This window comes from Prinia subflava, chromosome Z, assembly GCF_021018805.1.
Source record: "Prinia subflava isolate CZ2003 ecotype Zambia chromosome Z, Cam_Psub_1.2, whole genome shotgun sequence".
Taxonomy (NCBI): Eukaryota; Metazoa; Chordata; class Aves; order Passeriformes; family Cisticolidae; genus Prinia; species Prinia subflava.
The window spans coordinates 81,386,016-81,404,297 of NC_086283.1; the positions used below are offsets into that span (position 1 = coordinate 81,386,016).

General features: G+C 43.9%; 2 protein-coding genes across 9 annotated transcripts in view; one reads left to right on the plus strand and one right to left on the minus strand.

The window, feature by feature from the left end:
• The window catches only part of UBAP1 (ubiquitin associated protein 1), a 32,903-nt gene extending 22,710 nt beyond the window's left edge, over nt 1-10,193 (plus strand). For 4 of the 5 annotated variants that reach the window (XM_063421474.1, XM_063421476.1, XM_063421475.1 and 1 more), the window contains 5 exons: nt 1,292-2,215; nt 5,586-5,624; nt 5,984-6,181; nt 7,508-7,609; nt 8,992-10,193. In XM_063421474.1, coding sequence (XP_063277544.1) covers nt 1,292-2,215; nt 5,586-5,624; nt 5,984-6,181; nt 7,508-7,609; nt 8,992-9,129 — 1,401 coding nt within the window. In that variant the 3' untranslated portion in view covers nt 9,130-10,193. The remainder of the gene's footprint in view (nt 1-1,291; nt 2,216-5,585; nt 5,625-5,983; nt 6,182-7,507; nt 7,610-8,991) is intronic. The other variant, XM_063421478.1, reaches the window with a different exon arrangement.
• Nucleotides 10,194-10,927: 734 nt separating this feature from the next.
• Nucleotides 10,928-18,282, minus strand: part of KIF24 (kinesin family member 24) — a 30,786-nt gene continuing 23,431 nt past the window's right edge. For all 4 annotated transcript variants that reach the window (XM_063421472.1, XM_063421471.1, XM_063421473.1 and 1 more), the window contains 2 exons: nt 17,407-17,500; nt 10,928-15,210 (listed from right to left, as the gene is read on the minus strand). In XM_063421472.1, coding sequence (XP_063277542.1) covers nt 15,070-15,210; nt 17,407-17,500 — 235 coding nt within the window. In that variant the 3' untranslated portion in view covers nt 10,928-15,069. The remainder of the gene's footprint in view (nt 15,211-17,406; nt 17,501-18,282) is intronic.

Genomic DNA, 18,282 nt, shown 5'->3' on the forward strand with positions numbered 1-18,282 from the left:
CAGAAAGATTAATTGAATTATGTTTTCTCATTTGGATCCATAATTTTCCTAAACCAATCCCAATTGATAATTGTTTTTACTTTGTCTGTGACAGATTCATGTTAGTGGTTCTGCTTTTTTCTTCTTGTTTTTTTCTCCTTGCCCTACATATTACCCTTTTATCCTACTTCATGGCTTTTCCCTCATAACCGTTAAAAACTACTTGATTTTCCTAGTACTCATATTTCCACTCAGTTAAGCTGGTGGGGGAGAGCCGAAGGAGACGCTGATGTCCTTTTGCTGCCTGGATTGTGCAGTGTCTCTGTTTTACTGCCGAGCTGGGGTCAACCAGCACAGTGTGCCTGTTCAGACTGCAGCAACCTGCACAGTGTGGACTGTGCATCTCACAGTGGAATTTGACTCTTTTTACAGCTGTAGTTAGCGCTGTTAAAAGGAGTGCAGGAAATATAGCTTCCCACTCATTTTTTAGTAGAAAAAAACGTGGATATTTAAAGATAGAGTTAGGCTCCTCAGAACTTTGCCGTTTACAGCTAAGCCACTCTGTGGTCACTACACTGGTAGTGAGTAGATGCCTCCCTGTTCTGATACAGCCTTAAAGGACCTGATCTTAAATGGGAAAAGCTTTTGAGATCCTTTCACATCAGTAACTACAACAAAATCTGCTGCTGCCTGTAGGTATTGTCATTGGTGTGCCCACTGTATCCCCTTTGGCTGGTAAGGCACTGCACTGGAGTTGGAATGAAAATATTGCCTAAACCAATGGGTCTAACACTCTAATATCAAGTGCCTTCGGAATATTTTTAGGGAAACTGAGTAATACTGTATTGGTCTTTGGATAAAAAAACACTCTGCTGAATAACTTGTAGAATTTGTGGACCAGGGATAGTTCAGTGGTGTCAGATCAGGGTGTGATTGTTCATCTGATAACTCATTAGACTTCCCCTTGCTACCTCCCTTGTCCTGGAGGAAGAAGGTGGGAAGGCTGTGAAACTGATCTTGGGATGATGAGTAGTTCTAAAGCAAAGCTAAATATAGGAAGGAAGCAAAATACAGTATTCTAATGCAGGTTGCAGCAAGTTTTGCTATTAGTGGCAAAACTAAGTACTTCTGGTCTCTGCCAACTTTGTCAATCTGCAGGTTGTGAAAAGATGTTGCTGTTTTCTCATAACTCATGTAGCTTTTATTGTTTTTGTGTTAATTTTTGATGCTGCTAGAAGTAGCAGCTTTGATCTTTATAACTTGCTTTTTTTTCTTTTCTTTTACTTCTCCTTTCCCCTCCACCCCCATCCAGTATGACTTCTCACTGGAAAAGAAAACAATCGAGTGGGCTGAAGATACCAAAAAAATTCAGGCTGCCCAGAGAGAAGCTGAACGCAAGGCAGAAGAAGCTCTAGCAAACTCAAAAGCAGCTCCAGAGGACAACACCAAGAGGGGGTTCTCAGAGGGACCTTGCCCTGAAGCCATGCCTCCTCCTATTAACCCCATCCTTGCTAGCCTGCAGCACAATAATATTCTGACTCCTACCCCAGCCAACACCAGCTCTGTGAAGCAAAAGGTCCTCAGTCCACCTTGTCCAAAGGCAGATTTCAACCCAGCTGATTTTGAATGTGAAGAAGACCCATTTGACAAACTGGAATTAAAAACTATCGATGATAAGGAGGAATTAAAAAATATCCTTGAAATTCATGTTGGTACTACTGGGCCAATTGTTGCCCAGCTATTAGATAATACTTTGCCCAAAGGAGGGTCTGAATCTGTGTTGCAAGATGAAGAAGTTCTGGCATCCATAGAAAGGGCCACATTGGACTTCAAACCCCTTCACAAACCCAATGGCTTTATCACTTTACCACAGTTGGGAAACTGTGAAAAGGTGTCCTTGTCTTCCAAAGTGTCCCTTTCTCCCATCACTTCAGTGAGCAATATCAAATCCCTGTCATTCCCTAAGTTTGACTCCGATGAGGGCGATCAGAAATCATCAAAGCTCACGAGCACTTTCCACAGCACTACCTGTCTTCGCAATGGCACTTTGCTTAGCTCTTTGCAGACCTGTGCTCAGAGCCAAGCCAGTGAACTGAACGGACACCATATGCTTGGTCTTTCCGCCATAAACGAGGACAGTGGCAGGGAGACATTATCCTCTTCATCCAGACTGTCTTCCCTGGCTGTTTCGACTGTTTGTACAGAAGAAGAATCATCTCAAAGCACATCAACTACGGTAAACGTGGAGTGGAGTGGAACTAGGGTTGCTGGTGAGAGGTGGAGGTGCAGAGGCAACTCTTGCCTCTAAATTGGCCTGTTGGTTTGGTATAATTTCATTTACTAGGAGTGAATTGTAGATCTTCTTAACTTACATGGCAACTTGATCAATCCAACAGGTCTCTGTGGTGGTAGTTCTGATCTTCAGATTATTACCCTCCATTTTCCCCCAAATTTGACATTTTTAAACCAATTCCAGTGATTGTTCTTTCAGCTTTTCAGCTCTCATTTGTTGCTGATAGTTGCACACCTTTGAGCTAAGCACATGGGGCATCTTCAGTGTACAGTCCTACATTTTTTTCCTATCTAGATGAGATATATCAGATTCTGAAGTGCTGTTGGGCTTTGAATCAGATCTCTTCTGGTTTTCTTCCTTGGTTTGCTTGTTTATTTGCTGGAAATAATGGGAAATGCAGGCTTCTCAAGGAACAGAAGTAATAATAGGTTAAAACACACAGATGTGCTGTGTCATTCAGGGAAGAAAAAAGTGCTTGCGGTTGACCTGCAGTAAAGTAAGCCTGGTTTTTTTTTAATTTCAGTTTTCTTCCTGAGAGCCTTTAAAAACCTAATCTTTAACAGGAAAAAAAATTGTAGTGATGTGAAATCTCATATTCACCCTTTCTTGTGAGGGTGAAGTCATTGATTGGTGAAGACCAAAACCAGCCTTAAAGATCATCTTGTATTTTTAACATTATAGTTGGTCAGTGTACAGCTCTGAGATGGGAGATTGACTCTTCGTTTCATCAATCTTGTTACAAGTTCAAAAATTACTTTGAGGACAGGTGTCCTTCACATCAGGTGTTGTTTTTGTTTTTGTCTCTTTGTGAATAAGAACAGAGATTAGAGTAAGCTTGTGGGGTTTTTTAACAATGAACCATAGATCTGGATACCAGTACTCATGAAGCCTAGTGAAAGCTGTGTAGTCAAATCCTCTAGCTTCTAAAATAGTCTGAATAGTTCTAAATAACAGTTAAAAAAAATAGTCTAAATAGTTCTAAAATAATATGTTTCCTCTGTCCAATATAAACAGTTTTTCAGTGATTCTGTGGTTTTAGTGGCATACTGTAGCTTTTGTGTGACACCGTGTGCTCTGAAACAAGTGACGCTGCTTCTCCTCTTTTGTTCTCCCAGCTCTTTTCAGGGTTAGGAAAATGCACTCAAAATCGTGAAGTACAATATTCTGGGAAATAGTGTATCTGACCGAGCACAGCAGAACAGCTGTTTGCTGATGACTGGAGCAAATTCAATACTGTTAACTTTGGCATGAGCAGCAATGTGCTGAGCACCTGCTCACTGCTGCGGGTCACAGGTGTGAGACGGGCCTGTATGACCTCAGTTACAGAACACAGCGTCTCTGGGGATGAAAGATCACTTACAAACAGATAGATTGGCAAACTATTCAAATCTTTCTGCCAGATTACATTTCTTAAAGACCAAAGGGAAAGTGTACTGTTGACAATGCTGTAAAGGAAGATTGAAAGTGGGAAAAGAAAAAGTAGACTTACTAGGAGAAGTAATAAAATTAATTCATTAATATGAAACTATTTATGCTTTGAAAGCAGTGAACCAAGAAATAGTTATGCTGATGGAATGTAATTATTTGTGTTTAAATTCCAAGACTTCAGATTATACTTGTTTTATGTTTCTACAGTATAGTCCCACTGGAAAATGATGGCTGATATGCAAGAAATTTAAGTAAATGCAAGAAAAGCATTTAAGTAAATGTAACAAAAATCCTCAATATGAAAATAGTAGAAAGTAGTCACAATCATCTCTATGGCTGGGAGCAGAAGGCTCATATTCCAATGTATTCCATACTGATTTTATTTTTTTTTTCTCACAAGATTAGAAATTTTAACTTTAAATTTGCAGTTACCATGGGAGTTCTTGCTTCACTGATGAACTGGATCTTTGGATGGAAATAAATCTGTGGTTTCCCTGAGGCTGTATAGGTTCTGTGGTGGTCCCCTTTCCTCACTTTTATTTTTTCTTGAATCTTAGTATGTTCATTTTCACAGCTTTAGCAGAGGTGGGAATGATTAATGAAGACAGCACGTTGAAACTAAACTTAAGTAGATTAGATAGGAGAAGTTGGTTTTCCCAGACTGTTGACTCTCTGGTGTCAGAAACAGTTTTGGTTTTCCTGGCTGCAGCATCAATAACAAAGCATCATCCTTCAGTTTGATAACCCACTAGCTGATTTCAGAGCTGTTTTCTCTATTTCAATGTATCCTATAATTCAGTGCTTTTTGCCCTTGAAAGAGTGCCTGGTGAGAGGATGTGTGTGAAGAACACACCATGAGAAGAGGTTCTTGAGTACCCTAGTGCATCAGAATAAATATGATGTTTCAAGGTTGGTTTTCTAGAAGAGAAATTCTTACCCTGGAAGATGTTTAGGAATGCAGAACAAAACCTCTGTAGTGGTGGTTTGGGATCTTTTTACAAATAAATGCAATTTGTCAAATCTTTTCTGAATAGGTTTTCTATAAAGGGTTGTTCAGTTTGGGCATTTAAGGCGGCCTTTCTGAAGGATGTGGACAAGCTTTCGAGCAATCTGTGCTGGCAAAATAAGCATTAAGAAATGCCAAAAACTGTGGTTCTTGCTCCACAGTGATTTCTTGCAACCTGTTCTAACTCTGTTTAAAGTGCAGGAGTTGTGAATGTATTGAACTGAAATGGGCAGCTCTGATGTGGCCAAGGCCTGACATTGCACTGCTGTTAACTTGGGCAAGTTGTACAAAAAAGGTGGTTCTACAGAAGCACGGCAGGGGACATAACCCAGCCTTGCTGGTGTGGTGGGAGTGGGGCAACTGCTGAGTAGAAAACTCACATGCTTTTTTGAGCCAGTGTGGCATGTTGTTCCTGTGTGGTGTATGGAGTTCAGTGCTTTAGGAATAGAAAATAGGTGTATTTTTCTCTTACCCCTTCAGACAGTCAAAAAATTCCAGAGAAGTCTTTAGGTAACGACTTCAAAATTATCGCTGTTATTCAGGCAATGTAGACTTGGTGAGAAGCTGAACTGGGGCTGTGTAAACACACACCTGTTACAGTGACAGAATAAACAATCTTATAATTCTTGTGGGGATATACACATCCTTCTTGGAGTATAATCCATTTGTAGAGTGCTGAGAGGAGGAGTGATCCTTATGATGATGATTCTATAGCTGCAGGCAGTGGGTAATGTCAGCATCTCATATGTGGAAGCCAAATCAGACCCTAAAGTTTCCCATCCTGTGGTAGAATCTTCTATAAAACCCTCCTCCCCTAGCTGTGGCAAATTCTCCTGACTGGTGCATGATGTTTATATTTGTTTTGTTTGTGTTGTCCAGCAGGTACACCCAGACTACGAGGAAACAGAAATCCCTGTGGTAAGTTTCCACATACACCTGTGTGCTTGCTTACATTACATCATGTTTATGGTAATCTTGATTAATGGTGTTCCTTTGAGTACAGAAAACCATAGGCAATGAGTAAACCTGAGGTGAAGGAAGCAATGTGTGCTTCCTTTGAGGTGCAGGGTTTGGCTGTATAAATGTTCACTGTTGTAGGGCTTGGGTGTTCAAAGGCTTTGGTCACACCAGTAGGAGGGGGTAGTAGGTAGTAGGGGCACTCTAGAAAACCTTTTGGATTAATTGCATGCGGTATCCTGGTTCTGGCACTAGGCAGAAACAGGATGTGAAGATGCAGGAGATGACCATCACCTCAGCCTCTGGGTTTTCCCCCTTAGGTAACACACCAAAACTTTGCAGTGTCTAAAGTGCCCAATAACAGTAGCTGCACGAAGTGGCTGGGCAGTCTCACCCCTGAGCTGCAGCAGGACCTCTCCCCCAGCGAGAGGCACTGTGTGGAGACCGTGGTCAACATGGGCTACTCACCTGAGAACGTCCTGAAAGCCATGAAGAAGAAGGGACAGAACATAGACCAGGTAAGAGCTCACACAGTGCAAAGGAATGCTTGATTGGATGCTGGTTCTGCTGGGCAGCCATGTTGGGTTTGCTAAACGGGTGGGGTAAATGCTGTTACTCTAATAGGGGGTTGCAACCTAAGCTTGTGCTTATTTCTGGTGAGAGACTGACTGCTAGTCAGCCACACCTACAGGTGCTGGGTTGGAGCCGTGGTGAGTTTGGGATGGCCCTTTGCTCTATGTGAAAGGAGGAGGAGAGATTCTGGGTTTCCCCACAAGCCACAAATGCATCCAAAGGAAGCTTAGCATGGCTCTGTGCCATGTTTAAAGCCATGTGACAGAAATCCGGCCACTTCCCTTGTTCTGAGCACCAGAATTTACGATGCTGACATCTCTCCTTGTAGAGAGATTGGCCCCTGCAAGCCTAAGACAGCTCTGAAAGGCTCCTGCAAGGCCCCATTGACTGACATGTGTGTGCCCTGGTGCTGCTCCTTTGTGCTGGAGCGCTGCCTCCAACACCTGCACAAACTAGGTCCCTGGGCACAAAGCACTGCTGAGCAAAGTGTAGCTCTGGCATCTGCTACAAAGATGCCAGAGAACATGGCCCAACCTTCCGTGCCAGCCTTCAGCACCCTGTGTGCTGCACAGAGCATTTCCCAGGGCCTCCTGCTTGTGGGACTGATCTGCTGGCTCTCTCCCTACATGCAGCTTAAGCTGTGCACTAAAGTGAACTGTGTAGCAAATGGAAAAAAGGGACCCTTAGGAAGGCGGTTTTAAATCCTGCTCTACTTGCAAGCTCTGTTCTTTTGCATACCTAGTATTGCCTACCTGACCCTTCCCCTTAAAGCTGAGGATGGATAAGAAATTCAGCAGCAGTTTGTGTGCATGAGCTGGGATTTGCAGCTCACTTGCTAGTGTGCTGAGTTGATCTTCAAAGGGTGACTGCTCTCAGATTTCATCAGCTCTTGTGGCTGTCTGAGAGGAAGCTAAAAGCAGACATGTTGTGATTGCTGGACCTACAGTTTCATTTTTAAAATTTGTAGTATAAAAAGCACAATTAAACCTCTGCTCTGCCATGAGAGGGCTAAAGATACACTTCTGAGGCTGCTTAGACTAGAATGAAGGGGATGGTCGGAGAGCACAGCAGGACAGAAGGGTTTGTCTGCTTTCTCTGCACAAGCTCTTGTATAAGGAGTATCTCAACTCTGCTAGGAAGGACTGTGTCTCTGTCCATGGTGAAGCTGTGCGTAGAATCATGCTCAGCACCTCTGCTTGTACCAAGGTGACATTCAGCTCCCTGCTGCAAGTGCCTGACTGCAAACAGTTTGTTTTCTTCATTCCCCACAGGTTTTGGATTACCTGTTTGCACATGGACAGCTTTGTGAGAAGGGCTTTGATCCACTTCTTGTTGAAGCAGCTTTGGAAATGCACCAGTGTTCAGAGGAGAAGGTGAGGGTGCAATGTGTGCAGGAATAGAGAAAATGTGGCATGATAGGGAATTCCAGCAGCAGTTCCTCTAGCCAGGGTAATGCTGGCTTTCATGGTCATGCTGCCTTATTTCCAAAACTGACTGCCAAAGGACATCTTTGTTTTGATAAAGCTAAAAAATGTTCAAGCATGAGAATTTGTCTGTGCCATTCTGTTAGTCTCATTTGCATCCGTTTTTATGGGGACAGGATTTTTTAAAAACCTGCTTATTGCGGTAATATTGGTTTGAATGCCCAGAGTTCTGCTGTGGGTGTGGTGCTTGGTACAGATACAGTTAACTTCAGCAGCAGCAAATCGTCTTTCAAACCAGCCTGCCCTGCCCATGAATTTTATATGCCTGGCTGCTCAGCAAATTAGGTTAAGCTTGCCCTGAAAGAAGCTAGAAAATGCATGTTTTGGGATCTGGTTCATTGTCTGTCTGGTTTACCAGCACCCAGTGTACAGCAGGAGTGGGTAGCAAGGACAGGGAGCAGGAGGATCTTTTAAAGTCTGCCAGCCTATTGTGTAACAGGTTATTTTATGAAGTCTTTAAAGGTGCAACCCAACCCCCTCATAGACAGGCCTTCCTGCCTTTCTTGTGCAAGTGATAATCTTGTAAACAGAGCAATAGCAGTACGAGAATGGAAAGTAACTGAGTTTGAGAAACCCATGTGCTATTGGCTCAGCCCCAGAATTGGAAAAGGCTGATCTCCTGATGGCCCGTTTCAACCTGCTTGGTTTGGGATTTTTCCTTCCCCTGGGGTGGAGCAGATGCACTGTAAAAGGCAGAGGGTTCCTAAAAGTGATCAGCTGACTCACTTATTGCCATGTTATTTTTCAAAGCTCAGGGACTATTCACAGTTTATTTTGGAAATATCGTATGTACACGCTGGGGTTTGTGCTAATCCTCCAGGTTTGCTCTAGATCTGAGAAGCCAGTTAATGGTAGGGGCTACTGCACTGTTCCCAAAGTCCAAGTAACTTAATAAAAAAGTCAGGTCCAGCAGGAGCTGCTGGATGGGGTAGGTGAGAGCCATTAATCCAAATTTTTGGGATCCCAGACTGGGCCAGGCTGATAAATATCCTTCTGTGAGAAAGACACCCCCACAGACTGAGTTTTGGTGCCGTGGTTGAAGAGGGTTTTGGAAGTGGAGGATGGCAGACAGAGGAGACTGAAAGGTCCCTGTGGACTCTCCCCAGAACTCTGGGGCTCTGGTGTGAGCAGACTTTCTCCCAACAGAGCTGGAATGGGCTGTGCTTGGGGAGGAGGAATCCACAGTTCAGCTGCTGGCTCTGTGCTAAATCTCCACCCAGCACTGATCCATCCACTTTTCTCTTGCAAATAACAGGCTGTCTGTCTTTCAGATCACAGAACTTCTCCAATTAATGAGTCAATTCAAAGAAATGGGCTTTGAACTAAAAGACATTAAGGAGGTCTTATTATTACACAATGACCAACACAATGCTTTGGAAGATCTAATGGCCCGTGCAGGAGCCAGCTGAAGACACATTCCTGGATTCTTGGCGTGCAACAGAGCAGGACCAGCCCCGCCACCTTTGCATCCAGTGTGACTTGCTCTCTACAGGAAGGAGTCCAGCTTTTTGCATACAAGGGCAAGCAACTGAGCAAGCCTGTCTGCGTGCATCACTCCAGCATTTCTCTTTCCACTGAGGGCCAGCTTTCATTCTTAAATTAAATTTTAAAGTGTCCTTTCCTAAGTTTCCTTTTTCCAGCTTGGCCACGGAAAGTTGGGACTGCCCAGTCTCAACTGGAATTGTACATAGGTAGAGATGGAGTGGTTCCCCCCTCATTGTTGCACTGGAGTTGGACAGAAGAATATTAAGTTGATTCTGAAACTAGGATGCTTTGGTTCTTTGAAGCTGCTTTCATGGTGTCTTGTCTGCTTGTACTGAATTACTTGACTGTGTCACAGTCCAGATTACCTGGTTAAATTTGACCTTAGTGCAATGGAGTTTTGTTTTTTGGTTGAAAGTTAGTCTGTAACTTAGTAAAACACTGGTTCAGAAACTGTCACTATGCATAAAGAGAGAACCTTGTTTTGTCCTCTTGGTTTTTGTTTTTTACCCGTGCATCCAACACTTCTGCCAGACACAAGTATCCAATGCTAAATGGTAAGTTCCCTTGATGCAGGTAAGCTGTGAACTCAACCTGGACCTGCAACTTGTGTTGGTTCTTGAAGGCAGAGAGCTGGGGATCAGTATTTTTAATCCTCTGGGCTTGTACGATATTTAAGACAATGCCCTGCTAGAAAGTTGGTTATCTTTTTGTTTTAAATAATACACAGTGTGATGCAGGAGGTTTCTTTCAAGCACTTTCTTTAAAACAAATATACTCACTGCATTAGTTCTGTTTTTCACACTGCTATAGAATTACATAATAATATCTAGTACTGCAAATCAGGTTTGGGGTTGTTTTTGATAGTTCAAAGTATTACGTTGTGCATTGATCAAGTTCTAAATACATAAAATATCAGCAGTCTTGAAGAATCTCTAATTTGCTAAATATTTTGATTCTGCAGAATGACTAATAAAACCCTGAAATATAACTCCCAGTGTCATGGTTCCCATCTCTCATGCTCTTTGGCTACAGCAGACGAGGAATTTGCTGGATCCTGCCAGCTCCTGTGGGCATCTGTGAACACTGTTGGGCAGAGCAACCAGAGTTCTGTGGGCTGCAGCTAGAGCAGTGGAAGGTGCTGTGCTTCTCAGTGGCTTTTTTTTGTTCTGTGGCAAAACCCCAGCCTAGAGATCCAAATTCACATTAGAGCCTAGAGCTGGAACATTGAACTGCTGGAGGGCAAAATCTCAATTCATTGCATCAATATAGGTTTTTCAGTAGGAGTTTTCAGCTCATCAGGACTCCAAAGGAGATGGTATTTGTCTCCATTACGCTGTTAATCTTCTATGACCAAAACATATAATTTGGGTCCAGTGTGCTCTCCTGGAATTCTCTCTGGGATGCCCAACTGTATGGATTACATACATTTACTTAAAATTATGCAAGAGAGGGGTCTGCTGGCAAATGTCTAGGAGATGTGGAGAGGGATGATGAGGAGGAGTAGGCAGGTTGCCTTGCACATACCCCAGTGTTGACCTTCACCATTTTCTAGTGGTGGAGCTGAAATAAAGCTTGTGTAAGAAGGACATTCAGCAGTTGGTGGGACGGCAGCTGCTGCCTCTGGGAGTGCAGGTAATGCCCAGCTTTTCTTCCTTCCCGGGTGAGAAATGCAACAGTGAAGTGAGGAAATGGGGTTCCTGGTTAATTGGAAAATCTTGAAAACAAAATTCAAACTGTTTTACCATCACTGCTGAGAGCATTTGGTTGTGTTGCTCGTTCTGGTTTTCTCAGAAATGCTACCCCAGTGAGTCCCTGTCTGGGATCAGACAGTCCAGAAGGGGCAAGAAGTCTTTGCCAGCAAAGAAACATTTAGACCAGACTTCTGAGTAAAATAATCTCTGATTGTATTAGTGTGCATTGTTTTTTCAGTTCCCCACCAAGGTCTAGCTCTTAACCCCATAGCATAACCACTCTGCTTTTGGAGCTTTTGTGGAGGTGAGAGCAGGGAGGTGAAGATGCAGAGTGGCACCTGGGAAGATGCAAGGCCTTATTTCAGAGAGCCGTGCCCACCTGAGTCTACCCTGGTGATGCCACTCTTGCTTTGGCAGTGATGTTTCTGGATTTAAATCCTTGGGTAGCTGAAGGCATGTAACATATTCCTGCATTGACATCTCAGAGAAGAAAATACCACAGGGGATTAAGAGGTTGGCTTAGAGAAGAGGAATTGCTGAATGAATGTGTAACAAGAAAGCCAATGTGACCAGAGTTCAATGCTCAGGGTGCTGTGCAGCATTTGTTAATCTGGTACTGTTCTGTCCAGGCGCAGTTCATTGTGAGTGTGGGGAAGTCCTGCTGGCTGGAGCAAGCCTGGGCTCTGCCCTGCTGCTGGCTGGTGAGGAGATTGGCTGCACCCCTGGAAACACACAGCTTTTTCTTAGGTTGTCAAGTCATGTTGGTTTATGTCCCTGCTGTACCATTTTCAGAGGTTCTGTCTGAGGTCTGTGTGCCTGAGTGGGAAGGCTGGTGAGACAGCCTAAAGTGGTGGTTGTGCTTTCACCAAGAGCATCTTTGAGCTGCCTCCTGCTGGTTCTGGACAGCAGCAGTGGGAAATGGCTCTGCTACTGTGGAGCCATCCTTCACCCCCACGGCAGCCAAGGGCTCCTAATCCTGCTGTCAGGCAGTGGCAGGGGCAGCTGTCCCAGGGTTTCTTTGCCCCGGCTCTGCTGGAGGACAGAGCCCGTGTCAACGCCTGTCTGTGGCTGCTCTCCAGGCCAGGAATGATCGTTCTGGCTGTGCATCCCGGCTTCTGAAACTCCACACCAACAAGCCCTGTGAGCAGGGGAGCTCGTATAGATTTCTAGCCCCACTTAATCTTTTGCAGTCAATCAAGTGGGCATTTTGATCATGTTTACCTAAAATGATTTTTATCAGAGTTCTGTACCAAATTAAATTTTATTTTAAATTGTCAACTATTGAAATAAAGTATCAAGCCTCTGCTAATAAGCGTTGATAGTCATTGTTGCATCTGAATACAAAAGTGAATCCATTTTAGTTTTGTGTTTATTTGATTGTACATGGCCAAGCTCTCTACATCTCTTAGATTGCTTTTATGACACTTCAACACATATTCATCAACTTGAGGTGAAAACCTTTTGCAGCAGTTGTCAGTGAAATACCAAACAGTAGGAAGAGGATGACACTTAAAATGTTCATTTAGTACATTTTCACACAAGAATTAAAGCAGCAACTATGTAATAACCCTCAAAGGGGAGAGAAAAATGTTAACACTTCTGACAACAGCTTGATAGTTTCTGTTGCATATGAGGAACCCATTTGTTGGTATCTTTGGAGGGTGCAGCACTTCAAGCATGTCCATGTTATTGACAAGGATGGGCTGATTTTCACAGCCAGGTGCTTTATTTTTTTATTTTGGTCAAGTCTCACCTTTAGCATAGAAAATAAAATTTGGAAAACAGACATAAAATGTATTTAAGAAGGTATTGTCAGGTGGATTGGCTGGATAACCCATTTAAAAACTAGACTGTATCGGACCTCAGAAAACTGTGTGTGATTGTTGTTTTGATTATTTGTTGTTTCTCAGTGTCCCTGGCCATTCCTCAAGGGAACAAATAGTTCCTGTTCTGGGAATTGATGCTGGGGATCAGATCTGCCAGAGACACGTGCTTTTTCACAATAGAGCAGATGGGATTCACAGGTGGGTTGAAGTTTTGCAGCTGACTTAACTCAGATCTCCTCTGCCCTCAGAAATTTTTGGTCACTCATCTGTCTTGTCACATCTGTGCCTGCAGATACCAAGGTTAGGACATGGCACTGCAGGTTCTGCAAATGATTCTTGTGTTTTGCTTAGGAATGTCCAGCTTCTGTAAGACAATCGAAATGCCTGTGAACATACTTAGCTCAGGTGCCTTCTAAAACCTGAAAGAGCAAGCAACCAATATTCATCTCCCACAGGTCAGAGTACGTGGAGGGAAAATTCTCCTCCCTCACACTGTTTCTGACTAGGCATCACATTTTCCTGTGACCTGTGCACACGTCCTACAGTCTGACCTTTTCTGCCAAACTCCTCAGCTGCTCCCTGACAGCAGTATTTGCTGTATGCTCACTGAGAATCTGCTAGGGAAACAAGTGCGTGCCCACATCTAAATTACGGTATCAGCAGGACTACCCAGCTGCCTCATATTCTTCTCACTTTAATCACAGGAAAGCTCTCCCTGGCCCCGAGAGGTGGAGGGAATTTCTGGTTTTAAACACTTGCTCCTCCCTGTGTGGTTTTAGTGGAATGCTGATGTCCCACTGCTTTACAGCTCTCCAGTGGCTGTTGGGCACCACTGCTCTGTGCCATGAAGAAATACTTAAGTCTTGCTCCTGGACGCCTCATCTGTCTGGGTGAGATAGGCTTCTGACCCAGGTTCAGCTGTGACTTGCTGCTGGCCTGTGACCAGGACACAGGAACCATTTTGAGAGCCATAACCTCAGACCCCAGAGACACTCTGCTTTCTGCTCCACAGAGAATCCCAGTCTCAGTTGCAAGATGGAGATTAACCAGTGCTAAAAACAACCCAAGTGTAAGTGATGTGGGATTTGCTTCTGTTCCCCAGGCCTACGCTGGGTGACATTCCTGGGAGTGTTTGCACCAAATATGCATCCCAGAGTGTCAATGCAATTACTGTCTTGCTGCTCAGCCCAACCTGGGCTCCTCAGGGAGGCTGTACAGGCAGGCCTGTACAGCCAACAAAACCCACAGCTGGTCAGACAGCAGTGTTCCATTCCCCTTGGCATTTCTGGCTACTGACAGGCTTTGAATGAGCTACCACAGGCATTACTGAGGAGACACAGAGATTAATTAATGTGCTGCGACAGCCCTAATTTTGGAGTGGGAGCACTCACACAGCACATTGTCAGCGAGCATGTCTCACGGTCACTTGTGCCTTCAAAACAAGTGGATTGGCTTTGTGGTTCAGATGTGATGCATGCAGCAGGAGGGCTTCTGCAGGGCTCCAGCTGATGGCTCCGTAGCTCTTGATTCAAATACCAGTTTCCCATAACAGTGCTGTCTGCAGCATCTGGAAGTCCAGTGCCTCCAAGCAGACCTCCTTTTCATGTGAGAAATCTGTTCATCTCTGCTCAGTGCAGACATTAGACATGTGCAGCAGGTACAGCTGCTGGAGTCTTCCTCTGGGCAGTAGCATGAAACCTGTGTGCTTATAAACACACCAGGTGGTATCTTTGGTATGAAGTCCCTGCTAAACTACTCCTTACCCATAACTTAAAGCCACCCCTTTTAGGTCTATGGAGGGCTCATCCCAAGAACTAATCCAACAATAGGCTTCTTTCTTCTGAAACTGACAGCATTTCACACCCTGGCTTGACTTCAAATTTAAGGTCCAGTCACATTAGTGTAACAACTCCTGGCTCCTCTCTCTTTCTTGGCTTCTGTTTGCAAAGACTTTTCTGGATAGGTTTTGAGCATTTCTGTTCAGATCTGTATCTAGCTTCAAAGTTGTTTCCCTTACTTGGCAAGACAGAATTGCCTTTAACTTGTGCGAAGCTGCTATGATACATGAACACAACTTGCCTGCTGCTTGGTAAGATATTTAAAGGCTGCTGAATTGTTACTGTTCAGAACGTGGCTTACTGGTATTATTGAAACACAAAGCTTATGGTGCCAATTAGTCATCTCTCATTTACTCAGAATTCTCTCCATCCTTATACTAAAGCACACACTAATTACAAACATCAAACCAAAAGCTATCCTCTACCACCCACACTACAGCACCAAGTGTAGCAAAGTGCTGGCTGGGGTTTCCTGTAGCTGCTCCAGCGCATGTGGAATCAAAGAAGGTCTAAACTGGTGGAGGTGTTTGCAGTGACGTGTCAGTCCCAGGGGAGGCTAAACACAGCTGAAGCTGGGCTCGCATCGCTTCAACACACTTTGACTTCAGCACCAAGATTTCATCCAGCATGGTCATGAAATTCTGAAAATCCTGGTGAGGAAGGCACAAGGAAACAGTAGGGAACAGTATCAGCAGGTTGGAAAAAAATCAGCATATTTTTTACACTGCAGCAGAACATAAACACATTCTGCAGACTAGTAGATTAAATCTGCATTTCCTTAGTAAAGTCACAGCCCTCACAGACAAAGGTCAGTGCCTCTAAATACCAAGGTTCACTGACTCTGGTAGTTTTATCTATTGGTGAAGTTACAGCTCATATAGTGGCTTAAAACTAAAAACCTATAAAGCAGCTGTTGTCGCTTTTCTACTCTGGTTAGCTGTTCAAAGGTTTGGTACCAGGACTGGTTACCCAGTTTTACCATGTACTAAATTCTGTTCCTGACAACTCTCATGTTGAATTTATCAATTATGAAAATAAATGGTGAGTTAGGCCCTGTGGATCACACATAATAGCCCAATCTTGAGAGATGTAAGGTATTTATTTTCCATTAGGTCATGGGGCCATGGCTGCAGGTCTGCCATGAGCAACACCAGATTTGTATCCAGCCTCAGCCCAGAGAACTCTACCTTCCATAGCCACATGGATAAAAACCAGTATGGAACTGAAAACCGAAATGGATTTTTAATCCTTTTTTAAGTAGGGCTTGTATTAATCAGGGAGCACTTGGAAGTTCTCTGCTCTCCAGCTGAGTGTAGTTTGGTGCCTTTGTTCACAGGTCTGTGCCTGAGAAGCTGGGAGGTGTTAGCATCCCCAGAGCTGAGAAATTCAGCTGCTGTGTGTGAAAATCAATCAGGCAAAAGCCTATATGGCAGTACTCCAGCTGTATCTCCTGTACTGTATCTCTGTCCTGCGGGGAAATTAGGACAGTGATGAAGACTAGCCCAGCTGCTGTGGCATATTTTTCTGAAGCACTTTAAATATTGCTTTGTTCATTGTGTGGCTGGTCTTGGCAGGAGTTTATCCTGCAGCCAAAGTTTCATGGCTGGAGAAATTGAAGCTACCTCAAAATGGAAGGAGAGAAGCAGAGGCATGAAGCCCAAGCATATTTCATTACCCAAAAAAGGTCATGCTGTGAAATAAAACTACAGGGTATGTTATTCACAAACTGCTGGGAGGCCTGGCAAGCTTGTCAGAATTTTGCTAGCCAGAAAATAACTGCTTGCTGCAAGGGGCAAATAAATTTGGGAGGAATGCTGGTGTGCAGTGAACAAGAGACCTATGAAGAACAATCTGAGAAGATTAAAAGAAAATTGGGAAGATGAAAGATAGCTTTGTTTCACTGCACTGTCTGACACAAAACTAATAGTTTATGTCTCCTGTACTACTTTGTGAACTGTATGTTATCTGTAAAACAGCATATGGAGCTTGAAATCACAGCAAATAAGCCACATGGTGGCCCCACTACAAAGTCACTGAGGGAAGAGTCCCTGTACTTCAGAACTGTGATAGGAATTGAAATGATTTGATAATGCAATGCAGCAATGGAGCTTGGCTTTACTGAGAAGGTGAGGGAATTGGGAGGGCAGGAGCTCTCACTGGAAAATGTTCACATAGCTGGATTTTCACATAGATGTGACATGCATCTGTTGGGATGCAGGAGAAACAGAACTGGGATTACTTAGCTAGCAGTGGGGCCATGCAGGTGCCAGTTTTTAGGTCTAGGGTACACCACTGTCATCTGAGGCAAAGACAAGCCAAGAAACACTTGAGTAACCAAAGCCAAGAGCATGTGAGGCACAAGCCACAGTGGTCAGAACACTGGAGTAAGCGAGGCCTGGGTTGCTGGAACACCTGCAGTATGATAGGCAAAGAGGCTCCCAGAGGGAAGAGCCAAATGCCACCAGTCTCCTGCCCTAAGGGTGTGCTCTGTTTTCTGGTAGTGGCTTACTTGTCCCAGCCTGCAAGAACTAAAACATCACAGGGACAGATGGCCTGTCTGGAACAGTCTGCCTCGTTATCCCTGCGAGATAAGGGAAGGCTCTCTTATCAGAGACAAGGTCTTCGTGGCTGGCCCATCCATCTCCTGCTCCCCAAGGGCCTGTCAAAGTGGAGACTGGCAGACACAACAGGCACTGAAAATGAGAGGCCTCTCCCAGGGCTAAGACAGGCCTTGGAGGAGGGGTTGAACTGACAAGGAACATGACATCACCAGTTCAAGCTAGCAGTCTCTAAGATTGATTCATGCTGGTTCAACAGGCACCAAGACCATCATCACTTACACTTACCATTGCTGACATCTGATTTATCAAGCATTCCTCTTTGAAGCACAGGCATGCCATTTCATTCAGCTGCTGCTGATGAGCACGAATTACAATCTGTCTGATTAACAAAAAAACCACACTGGTTACACAGTGTAATCACTGCTTGTAATCACAGCTGGCCTCAATAAATCTTCAAGAAAGAAGAATACCCCAGAGGAAGCCTTGCTCTCCTCTGTCCCTGGCACTCAGGAAGGGCACACCAGTGCTCTGTGAAGTGCAGTGGACTGCACTGGTTAGGTAAACTGGGTGACTGAGGGCTGCTCACAGAGGAGTGACCACAGCCCTTCCTTAGCACAGGCAGTACACAACTGCTTTTCACTGCGGGAGAATCAAGGAACACAACAATTGTCTAATTAATTGGTGAAATGGGTTATAACCATGAGTCTGTAAGTAATTTCAGTGAGAAACAGACTGAGCAGAAACACAGTGCTGCTGTTGATTCCCCTGAGCAAGTTTCACCAATTCACTGTTTCATTGACCAACAATGTATTTTCAGTCAAAGGAATGTAGTCCAGTCCCTGGGAGCTGACACTGGCAGCTCAGAGTACTCAGAATCTTTATATTTAAATCTACAGGGACTACCCAGCTGCTCTAGCAGCTTTTCTTTTCATTGATGGAACAGCTATAACATGATTCTTGATGGAAGTTTTTGATATATTTAGGTACTTTACAGCTTATAGTAAGCCAATTAATTACTGATAACTGCAGTTTGTATTACAATATTTATTCCTCCAGAATTATCATAGAAACTCTAATAGTTTCCTGTGAGATTTTAAAATATCACTAAATAACAAGCAACCATATATTTTAAAGATAATTACTATAAATTATGATTAATCT